At 41.9% G+C, this 13,186-nt stretch overlaps 1 protein-coding gene across 2 annotated transcripts in view; it reads right to left on the bottom strand.

Moving 5' to 3' along the window:
* LOC106482279 (S-adenosyl-L-methionine-dependent tRNA 4-demethylwyosine synthase TYW1) overlaps nt 1-13,186 on the bottom strand; it is a 115,791-nt gene that overhangs the window by 87,389 nt on the left and 15,216 nt on the right. For both annotated transcript variants that reach the window (XM_067309616.1, XM_067309617.1), the window contains exon 8: nt 7,773-7,899. In XM_067309616.1, coding sequence (XP_067165717.1) covers nt 7,773-7,899 — 127 coding nt within the window. The remainder of the gene's footprint in view (nt 1-7,772; nt 7,900-13,186) is intronic.

Below are 13,186 nucleotides of genomic sequence, written 5' to 3'. Positions count from 1 at the left end.
ATTATGAAAGAATGAAGTAGCTCAGTGGTTGAAAAGCTCCCCAGAGGTACCAGAAAAAGACTTCACTATCCTTCTGTGTTAGAATGCAATCACTGTAAGCTTGGTAAAAGCAAATCTGATGTCATGTTAGACTTCAAAAACTCAAATGACTTTCAGAAAGCTTTCTTCTCAGGAAAGAGTAAAATACAGCTCACAAATCAGCGTGGTCCTATCAAGTAGTCTCCTTAAAAAAAAAGCCTTCTGGTTTGAAGCAATGATTATCTGTTAAAGCTGAAACTCTCCTAGTGTGAAGTTCTCTTTTTTGCACCGAATGTTTACAGGAAAAGAGTTTCCAATTTCCTACCATTTTGCAAGAGCGCTGGTTAAAAGGGCTGGAACTGCAGCTCAGTGATACAGCAGTAATCCATCTCCAATACTTTAAGGACCATTTTGAAAGCTCTAATAAAACTGCTGCGCTTGAGCCACCACCCAAAAGACAACTTTCCAACTAAAACTAGAAAAGGAATTAAAAACCCCACACTGTTGGTGAAAGGAACCCATTCAAATTATATCAGTATTTTATACTGAAATAACAAGTGGAATCTGGGAAGTGGAATTTTTCAAATTGCCCAAGCATGATAGGAAAAAGCTCCAGTTTCCTTCCCAGTGCTGCTCAGAATCTTCAAGAAAACCTTGGCCAGCACATCCCAAGATCTAATCTTAGTTTTGGGGGAGAGGCAGCTGTTTTTTTCCCCTTCTTTTTTTTTTTGTTTATTCATTTTAAGAAAGTGCTCCCTGAAGAAGCACAAAAGGCTTGTGAGCTGTGGAAGGGCTTACTTCCATCAGTTCTAAGCAACAGTGAGAACAAAGGATTGCATGACTGTACCTTATACGTAAAAATACTGTAGTTCAAAAATGGATGCAGTGTTTGGTCTTTCAGCAGAGCTGCTAAGATGTTGCTTGGGACCCTTCTTGTCATACATAAAAACACAAAACCTTTTGAACATTTTTAACATGTAGTAAAAGCCTGCTAAGGTTAGTCAGAGAAATACAGCTGCCACGGCAGACAAACCAAACCTAACCCAGTATCAAGAAAGTGAGAATGGCAAAGTTCAAGGGTGGGAGTGCCAGTAGCTACAATAAACTCTGGCCTCAATAACTAATCATAAAAGAGATAGCAAGTTCTCAAAATCTGGGTTTTCATTTAAATCCACGTGTCCATTTTAATCCAAGAACACCTCTTCCTTTGCAGCACAGAACTGCCAGGGTATTAGGCAGTAGGAATATAAAGCTTCCAAAGCTCAAAGTATAATTTCCTATCAGATTATGCCTTTGACAAACAAACAGCCACAAAGATGACTGATATTTTCACCTACCTTCAACTGTTGCTGAAAAAAGGAGAAAAAAGCCTTCTGTATCTGGAACCCATGATAAAGAATAAAGCAGTAAGCTGGCCCATTTGCAGAGCTGTTGTAAAGTGTTTGCCATGAATGAGTCATGCTGACTATATCCAGCAGAAGTGACCACAGCAAACCATGCCTTAGAGAAACCCATGGCCCCAGGGCCTTGCATCACAGAAACATGGCAGCCCACCCTATTTTAATCTATCCCCCAGATCAACTGCAAGTACTTGAGGTGTCCTCTCACCCAGGGCGAGATATAGAAGAGATGCCCATCCTTCAGCCCAAGTAATTTCACCAACATCCACAGTGGCTTTGCCATTCTAAGAGGAGAAAGGCTGCTCCCCTACCCCTAAAAAGGGATCTCTGGGGCTTGGCAAGCACCCTACACCATCCACCAGAACAACCCTGAGAAAAGGGAACTAACCAGCTGTCACCGGAAGTCCCCTTTCAACTGCTCCCAGACACTGTGGCAAAGATAGGACCTGCAAGATAAAAGCCACTCAAACATCATGAACAGCAAAAGGATTCCTACACCTCTGTCTGTGAGGTCGGGAAGACACTAGCTCCCTCGAGAAGGGCACATCCCATGGCTGAAGAGCAAGCAGAAGGAAAAGAAAACACCAGGAGACTCTCAAACAGGCTGCCTCACAGAAGACCCCAGCTTCCCACAAACACATGCCATGCCCAGCTCCATCGCCAGGTCCCCAAGCTTTCCCCTCACACTCACCCCACTCTTTGGCTTCCTCCAGTGCCTTCTGCAGCCCTCTCTTGCCCTCAGTTTCCCTTGGGTCCTGAACCCATTTTTGTCGGCCTGATGACTGACTGGCTAGCAGACAGCAGACATGTGACTAGCCTACAACTATGTCCTTGCCAACTGATGGTTACCAGCTGGCCCAGCAAGATGGATTATAACTTGGAGGTCTACACTTGCCCTTCAGTGAGGGGAAAGAGAGTCTCTCTTCTTTACTCATAAGAAAATTTATTGAAAATTCTCAGGAGCTTAATGTCTTTAAGACCTTTATACTAGTATCGACTTTGGCTGAAACACCTTTGACCTGGCAGGCCAGTTAAGTGGAAGAAGGCAGCCAGCCTGCATAACTTTTCCTTAAGCAGGCAGAATACATACATAAAGATTAACAAAAAAAAGAGCAAGAGACAGAATCACAAGTTGCTGTAGACAAACAAAAAACCCACAATATTTTATTTGTGCATTTTAATGAGTCTCTTTCAGTCATTATGGACGTACTTCTTTCTCTACATTTCCATTTGTATAAAAACTGTGACCTCTTGCCTGGGGAAAGTGTTATGTTACAAAGGAAGTACACCTAATGTTATCCTTACCTGAACATACCTGGTAGTTTGTCCCAGCTTTAGACTTAATTTCAAAGACCAATACTCTCCAAAGCCCTTCCAAAACCTAAAATATTTCAAATATCAATGCACTTACATTTATTTTTCCCTTTAATTACACAGAGTAACTTTACCAGTTCCAACAGCTAAACATGAGGGAAGAATCAGGCCCACAAAACTGAGCTCATAACTTTCTACTCTGCCACTGATAAGCAGCTACATCTGCACTAGCAAATTAGTATTGCAGTCAGCTAACCATCATCTCTTGGCACCTTCGATACTGTGGGACTTCAGCATCTTCTGCTTCTTGGATTCTTCCACTTTAACTGCATATATTCTTTATTTATTTACACAGACATTTCTAAGGAACTTCAAAAAAAAAAGTAGACTTAACTTTGCCTAGTTTCAGTCATTGCATTTATTCTGCTTACAGGTATTCAAGCAAGAAGAATTTTGCATTTTGTCAACTAATTTTTAACATTTCCATGACCAGTATTTGAATTCTGGCCTCTGTGGGAGGCATTGCAGGGGCTGCCCTAGCCTTCTTCACCAACCTCAACCCAGCTGCGAGCTGCTAGTGCCACCTGGAGTTTAAGAGTTACACATAAATCATGCCACATCCCAGAGATGCACAGAACATTTGGCCATACAGCCTGAATGGGTGTGCATCCACCACCATAAATCTCCAGGGAATATCTTTTCACAGTGTATCTTATTTCCAAAGTCAGGACATTTAAAAAGCTCAGCACCAAGAGCCAAGCTGAGGTTGTCAGAAGAGCTCAGAACAACAGGTCTGAGAAAACTTGGTCCAAGAACAGCCAGCAAAAGCCACCAAGCACTTTTAAAAACCTCAGTCTCAAACAAGGTTAATAAGCACTTGAAAAGCCTAGTCTTCGATATTTCCCCCCCCCCCCCAAGTCAGCCGCCTGATTTCCAATACATACTGAAAAACATAGATCAAAAGATGTCTTTGTATCAACCAGGAAGTCAAAGCATGAAGGGACGATGGTAATGCAGCAGCCCGTACTATTTTTGATACAGCCTGTCTCCTAATATCACTTGCCTTTGGATTTAAGTAAAACAGACATTGCGGACACCATTGTGCTAAGTTTTAGGCTCATTTTAACTACTAAAGCCAGAACAACCCTACTGGGCTATAGCAAAAAATCATACCTGCTATATGTAGTACATACTCAACAGAATGATTTGTAGCATGTTAGTAGGGTCAGTCACTAAATAACATTAATCCAGGTCCATTATGTTACAAACCATAACATTACAGGAAGCACAGTTGCATATAGTAGAATAGTAGTTTCTATTCCTGCCTTAAGAGAAGCACACCAAAGAAAAGCTGAAGCACTGCTCAGCACAACTGTAACTCGATAGGGATGGCGGAAACTGGCTGTCACTGTGGGACATCACATTTGACCTCGAAATCTTTTGAGCAGAGTCAGCTCACTAGTAAAACAATGCTGCTCCCAACTATCAGCCTTCATTTCTGTATTCTGCATGTCAAATTATGTTTTTTTTCCCCCCCATTTGACCAGCAGCATCAGCAAAACATTTGGCAAGTCAAAAAGTGGTTAAACTCTATTAATGATAAACAACCAGAAGAGAGCACAGGTCTCTGCATTATTGATGTAGTTACTTTATATAGTAGCAGCGGGACAATGTAAAAGGTAATCAGTTTTTTGTACCAGTAAAATAAGCACGGTTGATAGAGGACATGGAAGGAACCCCTGTTGATTCACAAAGGGCTTTCTGCAGTCACCTTTCCTATTAGGACAGCAGTTTAAGGCTCCCTGGCAAGCTAAAGCAGGATTTAAATGCATTTCCTGAAAAATAGTGAAGGGCCTGACAATCGGGAGAAGTTCTAGAAAGGCAAACCCAAAATCTTCCTTGTATCCAGACAAAGCACAAAAACTTTCAGCCCAGCAGGGACTGTTCTGAGAACCCACCAACAACCACAGAAAGCAAATCAGAACATAAGCTACATCTCAGCTAGGCTACATCCACTCATCACCACAGGAAACATTAATAGCAAAGGTTTGTTTCTATTTTCAGCTTATTTCCTGTCATCTATCTAAACAGATACAATCTACTAAAGCATAAACATAGCAAAATGGTATCACTGCAAATATAACATGCACAGCCAAATACTTAAATTGTCAGCCCTTCTCTCTCTCTCAAGCAATATTTGTTACTTGGAGGCACTAAATAGTTTGTGCTGAATTTGTATTTTATGCAAGACCGAGCACTGACAGAGAGGGAATCAGCATTTCCTAACACAAGATTACTCCAACTTTCGAAAAGCAACTATTATTACAGAGCACCTTTAATAAAAATATTTGCAAGCAGACAACTAAAAGGCCTTGCGCCTATAAAACCCAATAGTTAAGATTGTTTAGCCCAAATGTAATGCCAGCGCTAAAAGAAAACCATTGTTTAAGCAATACTCAGTTTAACTACAAGAAACAAGATAAATTCTCTTAAAGATCAATAGTTCCAATAGTTTGAAGAGATGCTGTTCAAAGGCAAATTTCTGGTATGCAACTACAACACGAAGGAAGAGCTTTCTTCTGAATTACTAGTACTGTTTTTTTTCCCCCCTTCTCTTGGGCTAATTATGCCCTTAGGGATAATCTTGAAAAGACACTGAACCTATACCCAAAACAACCAGGTATTGCTAAATAAATCATATGATCTTTTGAATCTATTGCACTTGTTCTTTTTCTTTTGGAACGGTGTCAAGGGAAGGAGGGAGTTGTTTTATTTTTGTAGCCCTATAAGCCTGTCTTGGTGTGATACTTCGAGGAAAAAATGCTGCCTGACATGTGAAAAGAGAAGAAAGGCAGATTCTCCTTCCTCACTGTAGAGCAAACATTAAAAGATTATGTGAGTACCAGAAGAAAGGAGGGGATGGTTGCGTCAGTAGGAGCCAGGTGTAACTGAAAAGATGCAGGCACACTAGATTTAAGTCTTTGAAACTGCGTATTCACATAAGTTGAACCCATCCAGTTGATCCAATGCTGGTACTGCACTGAATGTCAAAAAAAGAATTAGGAACCTACAAAATAGAGCTCATCATCAGAATAATGAATTCTTGTTTCTGGAACATCACAAGGAAATCGGAGTTCAGTGGGAAACCTGCCTTTCTGTCAAAAAATTATGGTAGGGAAGTGAACTTCCTCCCAGCACTGTTTCCATTTTTCGGATGACCACTCTTTATATACCACTGAAAAGGCACCATTTCATTCATTCCCCCAAACTGAAGCAGTAGAGACTGGGTCAGAAAACATACCGGCATATGAAACTTCTGCGACCACCACTTTCACCAGGCCATAGCGCAGGGTCAACACAGAGCCCGGCAACGCAAAGAGCCCCCAGGCCAGTGCAGTACGCTGAAAACCTGCCGCTCTCCCCTCAGAAATCAGTATCACAGGCAGCCTCCATACGCCTTCCAAGGTTCCTGTGTCCCAAAGCAAAAGCCAAGAGGTCTGGGGGACGTGGGTCACCCTATCATAGGGTCAGTGCCCACTCTAACCTCTCGGCACACAGGACTTGCAGCAGACAAGCACATTCCCTTCCTCACTGCCCATCTCCAGACAGCCTTGCTTCTAGCTGCCCACAGCCCTCTACCCCTGCTAGCCAGGGTCACCTCTTCTCCAAACATCCTTGCAGGCAGGAAGATTAAACTTCTGGATCAAACAGAGCACTAAAAATAAAAAAAATAACAAAACCCTGCAATATTCCTCAAGCTACTCTGCAGCATGCTACACTGCAACTGTCACCACATTGCAGTCTTTAGAATCAAAGCCAAAACAATATATTAAATCAGCCACCTGACAACCTTGCACCGGTTCCAGCCAGCACCACTGTAGCTACGGACATGAAAACGCGGCAAAGTCACTGCCACTTTTTGCTAAGCCTTGCTTTAAAGGGCCCTTCCTGGATTCTTTTATTCAGGCCACGATTTTAAAGACTGGCTCTTTATTTTATAGCTGTGCTGAGGTTAGCAAAAAGAAACCCAACCGACCAAACATGTCTGAGACTTGATGGGCTGAACAGAGCACCGGTCACCTCCAAGAGCTCAGGCTGAAGAACAGCTGAGATCCTGAGGAGCAGAGGTGTTACAATCCCACAGCTGCTGGACTTGCACAAAACATGAGTAGAATTTCAAAGCCCAGCTCTGCAGTGAGGTGTCTCTACTGCAATAAGCAAAAGTGCCTTCTCAGAGGCATCAGGAGAGAGACTATCGATTTAGCTGGCAAGAAAACTGAGCGCTCTCTCATCCTAAGAGAGAAAAGAAATTAGACTAACTCCCATCAGTCTCTACCTGCAGTGACAGAGCAGCACAGAAGAGCTCACATAACCCTTCTCCTGGCTTTGGCACTCAGAACTGAGGCTTTTGACCTGCAAGGCTGTCAGTCTATCTCTTCTCATACTTGCTTAGGCATATCTTTGGAGGGTGGGGTTTTTTTTGTTTTTTGTTTTTTTGTTTTGTTTTTTGTTTTTTAAGAGATTCATTAACATTGTTCTCTAGTAGTTCATGGAGAACTAATGACCTGTTCTTCTCTAGTGGATCGTTAAAATTAATTTGAATGACTTTCTTTTCTGGAAATAAAGTTTCAGTATTGAAATCAGAATTTGAAAATGAAATAAAAAGCAGGGGACTAAAATGGAAAAGTTAGAGGCAAAGTTGATCTTTAAATATCCTTTAGGAAACCTACATTTTGGGAGCTAAAGGCACATGGTACTACCTTCTTCCCGAGCTGACTTAGCAGAAACAAACCCTGTGAACCCAGAGAGTTGTATACATACTTTAGTGTACTCTACCTTAGATTCTTCCTGTTACAAATCAGACACAAAAGGCCCCTTCCTAACTTCTGTCCTACTTCTGACTAGGATCTATCATGAGAGACAGTCCAGAGTGGTATCTTTCTTTAAAATAAAGAACACTAGTCTTTCACTTCTTCTGTCAAAAGTCTACCACTAAGACTTTAAAGCTTGGTCCAGAGTCTAGTTGTTGCAGAACCTCACCTTGTTTTGTGAGTGCTTCTCTCAGAGCTGCAGTAATCATCTCTCTCCTTTCACCCTCCTCCTTCCTCCCAGCGCTCTCTTGAGACAAGCTTGTTCTGCCACCTCCTTCCTCAAGCTCACGCTCCTTCTGTTGAAAGACAGTGAATTACAACCATTTAGTTTCAAGCATCATGTTCTAAATATGGTGGCACAGTTCAACTGCTTCTGACAGACCTGCTAAACTTGAAACCTATGCGAGTGGGCACATTCAAATTCTGCATTCGTGCAATTCTGCATTTTATCCCTCTTCCTACCAATGTCTGGTCTTTCAGTAATTTATGATACCTTTGCGCCATGCCTTTCACAACACTTTAAACACTCTAGACTTTTTACTAGTAACATGGCAATAAATGTCTCTAGGATATTTTAAGAAACAGGTGTTTGAATTTCATCTGAAAGCCAGAGGGACTCCAAGATTTAAATCCAAATGCTTCACGATTCCACAGTGACTTCATCTCTCCATAGAGCACAAACTGGAGGGAACAAACCATTTTGCACCCAAATGCAATCACCTCTTGAGTGGAAAAATAGCAATTGTCCCAAACATTTTGGGCAGGTCAAAGAAGAAAGTCACATCACTAAAATGATTAAAACATCCAAACAGTTAACAGACTAGAAACTATGTTCTTCACAACTCACCTAAAAGGCCAATCAAGTGCACCATCAAAATTCAATCCCCACCAAATGCCCTGCAAGTAAAGGCTGTTCCCCCAGTTAACTCTAGACATACTACCTACAGCATCCCACTTAAGTTTGGCTTCCAACAGAAGCAGCTTTACAACCATAGTTAAGTGCTTTGAGTTTCACTACAACCAAATACAGGAGTATCATATATTAGCATAAAGTTAGAAGAAGGAGAAACAGACCCCAGCACATGAAAAATTGTGAATCCCCTGCTGTATAAGCGTCACTTCAGAGACTTTTATGAGCATTTATTGTTTCATGTCTGCACTAAGAAGCATGAAAGTGTAAATACTTTGATATTTCATCGAACTTGTAATCTGTCAATTCTTTATGGCTTTTTTGCAATATCAGAGAAGTTATGGATAAACAGAGACCAATGGAGAACATCTTGATTTCAAAAAAACCTGAGGCTATTTCATATCTAAGTCTCTTTTGTGCCAAAGACATTAAGAAGTTCAGATAAATGCTTCCAGTTTGGGTCTATCCCACCAACTGTTAGCATCACTAAAGAAACCAGTGCTCTTTACTTGCCAAGCTTTGTGTTCTTCACAGAGAGTGTAATTATTCATTCCTGAACACATACATTGATTCCTTTGTACGTGAGCAAAAGTTCTGAAAACCATTAAAGGTAACTCAGAAGCAAGAAATGCAGGGACTCTCAGAGGTTCAAGGAAAACATACAGTTCATAATGGCACCTGAGAAGGGAAGAGGAAAACAAAAACATTTAAGGACAGAGTCTATCTTTCCTACTCATTTTGAATAATACTTTATCCACAGTTTTAGTGAGATTATGCAGGAAGGTATTTTCTAATGACCCAGTAATACAATCTGGGCCTTACTGAAGAAGAAAGCTGTGCTGCAACTTCCACTTCCTTTCACTCACTGTTCGCTCAAAACCAGTTTTTAGGTAGAAGCAGAGGATTTCATTGGTTTTTGTAACGCAAACTTCTCTGAAAGGCTAGCTTTTTGAAGTACTTGTCTATGGACATGAATGAGCCTTTACATCCAACAGAAAACTGATCAAGATATTTAAACAGTAAAAATTAATATTTATTAAAAGCCTCATGTATAAGTAAGAAGGAAACAAAATCATCTTTTAACTATTAAATCTTAAACAAAGAGCTTCTTCTCCAAAAAGCTATTTAACCCAGAACTAGACACTTCCATCCACCTAAAAAGGAAAGGCTCTCTTCTCAGGACAGATACATTAGCTACCCAAAGCAAAACACCACACAATATTTTTAAGTGGACACGTCCTGGCCCATAGACTCTACAGTCTTATGCCAGGTTAATTCTCCTAGAACTCAATGTGTGTTATGGAGCACATTATAATATTAAAAATGCAGTGATTCACTTAGGTACAAATACAACATCCTATCTTCAGATACAAGAAAAAAGTCCTTCTGAAATAAAGGTCATTTGTATTTCCACCCGTATATTGTGCCTGTTGCTGCAGTATCTGAGAAAACACCAAACCCAAACATAAAAAAGCACCAGTAAATAAAATCGCCTTACTGGCAGGGTAGAAACACACTTATTTCAATAATCATTTTTCCTTACAGAGATGATATTCTCTTTTCCCTCCTCCATCCTGATGTGAAAGCCTGTAAACAAAACAATCATTTGTTTTTCTCTGAACTGCAATACCTGACTTGTTCTATTTGGCAAGTGATGGGCTTCAGACATTTCTTCTTGGAAATGGAATTCACAGCCCTATGAGTTTTACTTATTTGCTTATTAAACCTTTCATACCTATTATTTAGGATTTCAGTGAAGAGAACACAAAGTTAACTCTGCACAGTGCAGACTTCTCAAGTTCTGATGATTTAGCTGAGAGTCCTGTAATAAATATATAGCAAGTTACTGTCTTTCCATAACAAATCAAGCAAGTAGTGACAACAGCCATCTTTTCATGCCCTTGAAGTACCTTGCTGCCAAAAAACTGCAGAGCTGTCCTCTACTCCGTATTCATGGATGGAGAGAACCTGCAGACAGGAAGACCTAGGAATTCATTTGAATTTCTTAGTAACTCGAGGCCCAAGGCAGCTCTTGCTGCAGCCTGCTGGAATTTTTGCCACTGTAATTCAGTCAGACCTGAATACAAGCAAAAAGTCCTCCTAAATTAAAGGTCCTTTGTATTTCCACCCGCATATTGTGTCTGTTGCTGCAGTATTTGAGAAAACACCAAACCCAAACAAAGCAAATCTCACGGGTAAGGACTTATGATGACCTCCTCCACAGGTGAAGGCAAAAATTTCTTCCCCTTTACTACTATACAGGCAACACAAGACGACACAGTCAGCAAGTATTTTATGGGCAGGCAGGGAAAGCCCGTTCCCTGATGTGTCGAGCAGAGGGCATTGGACACAGCACAAACAGGTTGCAAAACCCAAGAAGGATTCCCTGCCAAGAGAGAGGCGTTACTGCCCCCTTTAACATATCACAGTTTAAGTGCTTCAAAGGATTTCCTACAAGTATGTCTAGGAAACACATCCACAGCCACATTCAAATATGGTCAAACTGTACAACAGGATGTGCTACTGCCACTTTTCTTTGAAGCGCTCTCTCCAGGACACCAGGGTGCCCAACTGCTCCTTGTGTTTTCCGTTTTATTACATCAAATGCTTTTCAAAACTCTGGATTGCAGGAAAAGAGAAGGGAGAGAGGAGGGAGAAGAAAGGAAAGGAGGAAAAAAAAGCAGCACATTCCAGGAACAAGTATTCCCTAAACTAACTTAATTTAGCATTTTTAGCCTCATGGCTCTATTTATCAATGTGCCACAGCTAACAAAAGTGTGTTCCCTCAGCAGTTTTTACTCCTGGAAGGAAAATGACACCCACAATACCCCAAATAGATGGTTCTGATTGAACTTCCTTCCTGCTTAATCTCCCAGCAGACAAACAACAGGGAACCCTAGAATTGTCATCATTTACAGCCTCATCCATCAAAAGACTTTGGCATCTTTTAATGAATGAAAGCTACAAGCACTAAGAAAAGAGTAATAACATCAGGGGCTGGAGCCAGGAACAACGCAACCAGAACTAAGGGAAAATGCAAGCAACATTGTCAGAAAAAGATTCCTAGCAGCAAGAAATATTAGTAAAAGTTCCCCAGGGGAGTGGCTGAATGAAGTATTAAGTTCATGAATTACATGCATGAAGAATTAAAAGCCACACCAAGCAGAGCTTTAGAAGCAATACCCCAGTGACAAGAGGACAGTTAGAAAAGCCAACAATTTCTTCCCTAGTTCAGGCTCAGATATCAATGACAGCATATGTTCAGTAGACATCAGGCAGCCCACACAAATGGCATTGGTTTCCTTACACCTTCCTTTTGAGTCGCTGATACACCAGAGGGCTGTGCTGCCATTCAGAGGGACCTGGACAGGCTGGAGAGGTGGGCGGAGAGGAACCTCATGAACTTCAACAAAGGCAAGTGCAGAGTCCTGCACCTGAGGAGGAACAACCCCATGCACCAGGACAGGCTGGGGGTCGACCCGCTGGAAAGCAGCTCTGCGGAGAAGGACCTGGGAGTCCTGGTGGACACCAAGTTAACCATGAGGCAGCAATGTGCCCTTGTGGCCAAGAAGGCCAATGGTATCCTGGGGTGCATCAGGAAGAGTGTTGCCAGCAGGTCGAGGGAGGTGATTCTCCCCCTCTACTCAGCCCTGGCGAGGCCACATCTGGACTAGTGTGTCCAATTCTGGGCTCCCCAGTACAAGAGGGATGTGGCACTACTGCAGCAAGTCCAGCGCAGGGCTACTAAGATGATTAGGGGACTGGAGCATCTCTCATATGAGGAAAGACTGAGAGAGCTGGGCCTGTTCAGCGTGGAGAAGAGAAGGCTGAGGGGGGATCTTATTAATGTGTACAAATATCTGAAGGGAAGGTGTCAAGAGGATGGGACCAGACTCTTTTCAGTGGTGCCCAGTGACAGGATGCGAGGCAACGGGCACAAACTGAAACACAGACAATTCCATCTGAACATGAGGAAAACCTTCTTTTCTGTGAGGGTGGCTGAGCACTGGAACAGGTTGCCCAGAGAGATTGTGGAGTCTCCATCGTTGGAGACAGTCAAAAGCCATCTGGATAGGGTCCTGGGCAACCTCTTCTAGGTGACTCTGCTTGAGCAGGAGGGTTGGACTAGATGATCTCCAGAGGTCCCTTCCAACCTCAACCATTCTGTGATTCCCAGAATAGGTCAGGGTGAAGGCTTGCACAGAGTAATTCTTTAGCATAACCAAAAGAACACACAAATGCTGGTCTGCTGTGGGATTTTCTTCCTCCAGGTGGAAAACACCACTTGTCACACAACTAAATGTTAGCACACGGAAACAGAACAGCAATTTGCTCAATCCATGTACTAAGTGCCCTGTCAATCTTGTAGCGATATGAAATACTCTAAATTGCTGTTAGTTATCAATAAAACCAGCTTTGAGTATTTGTAAGTGAGCACAAAGGTGATTAATGGATTCTTGGATTGAGTAATCAGTGAACCAACAAACAACCTAACAGTAAGAAAAGCTTATTAAAAATAGCTATGAGAGTCTACATAATCACAGACTACAGACCCACTCCAAACATCACTGTCCAGTTAAGCACAGAAACCTGAACTGAAACAAAAAAGCTGACAAGAGAGAAGTATGACAGCTAAGAGGTGGGGGACTTTGCAATCCATTACTTCGCAATGG

Source organism: Apteryx mantelli, chromosome 22, assembly GCF_036417845.1.
Source record: "Apteryx mantelli isolate bAptMan1 chromosome 22, bAptMan1.hap1, whole genome shotgun sequence".
Lineage (NCBI taxonomy): Eukaryota > Metazoa > Chordata > Aves > Apterygiformes > Apterygidae > Apteryx > Apteryx mantelli.
This window is presented reverse-complemented; position numbering and strand designations above follow the sequence as displayed.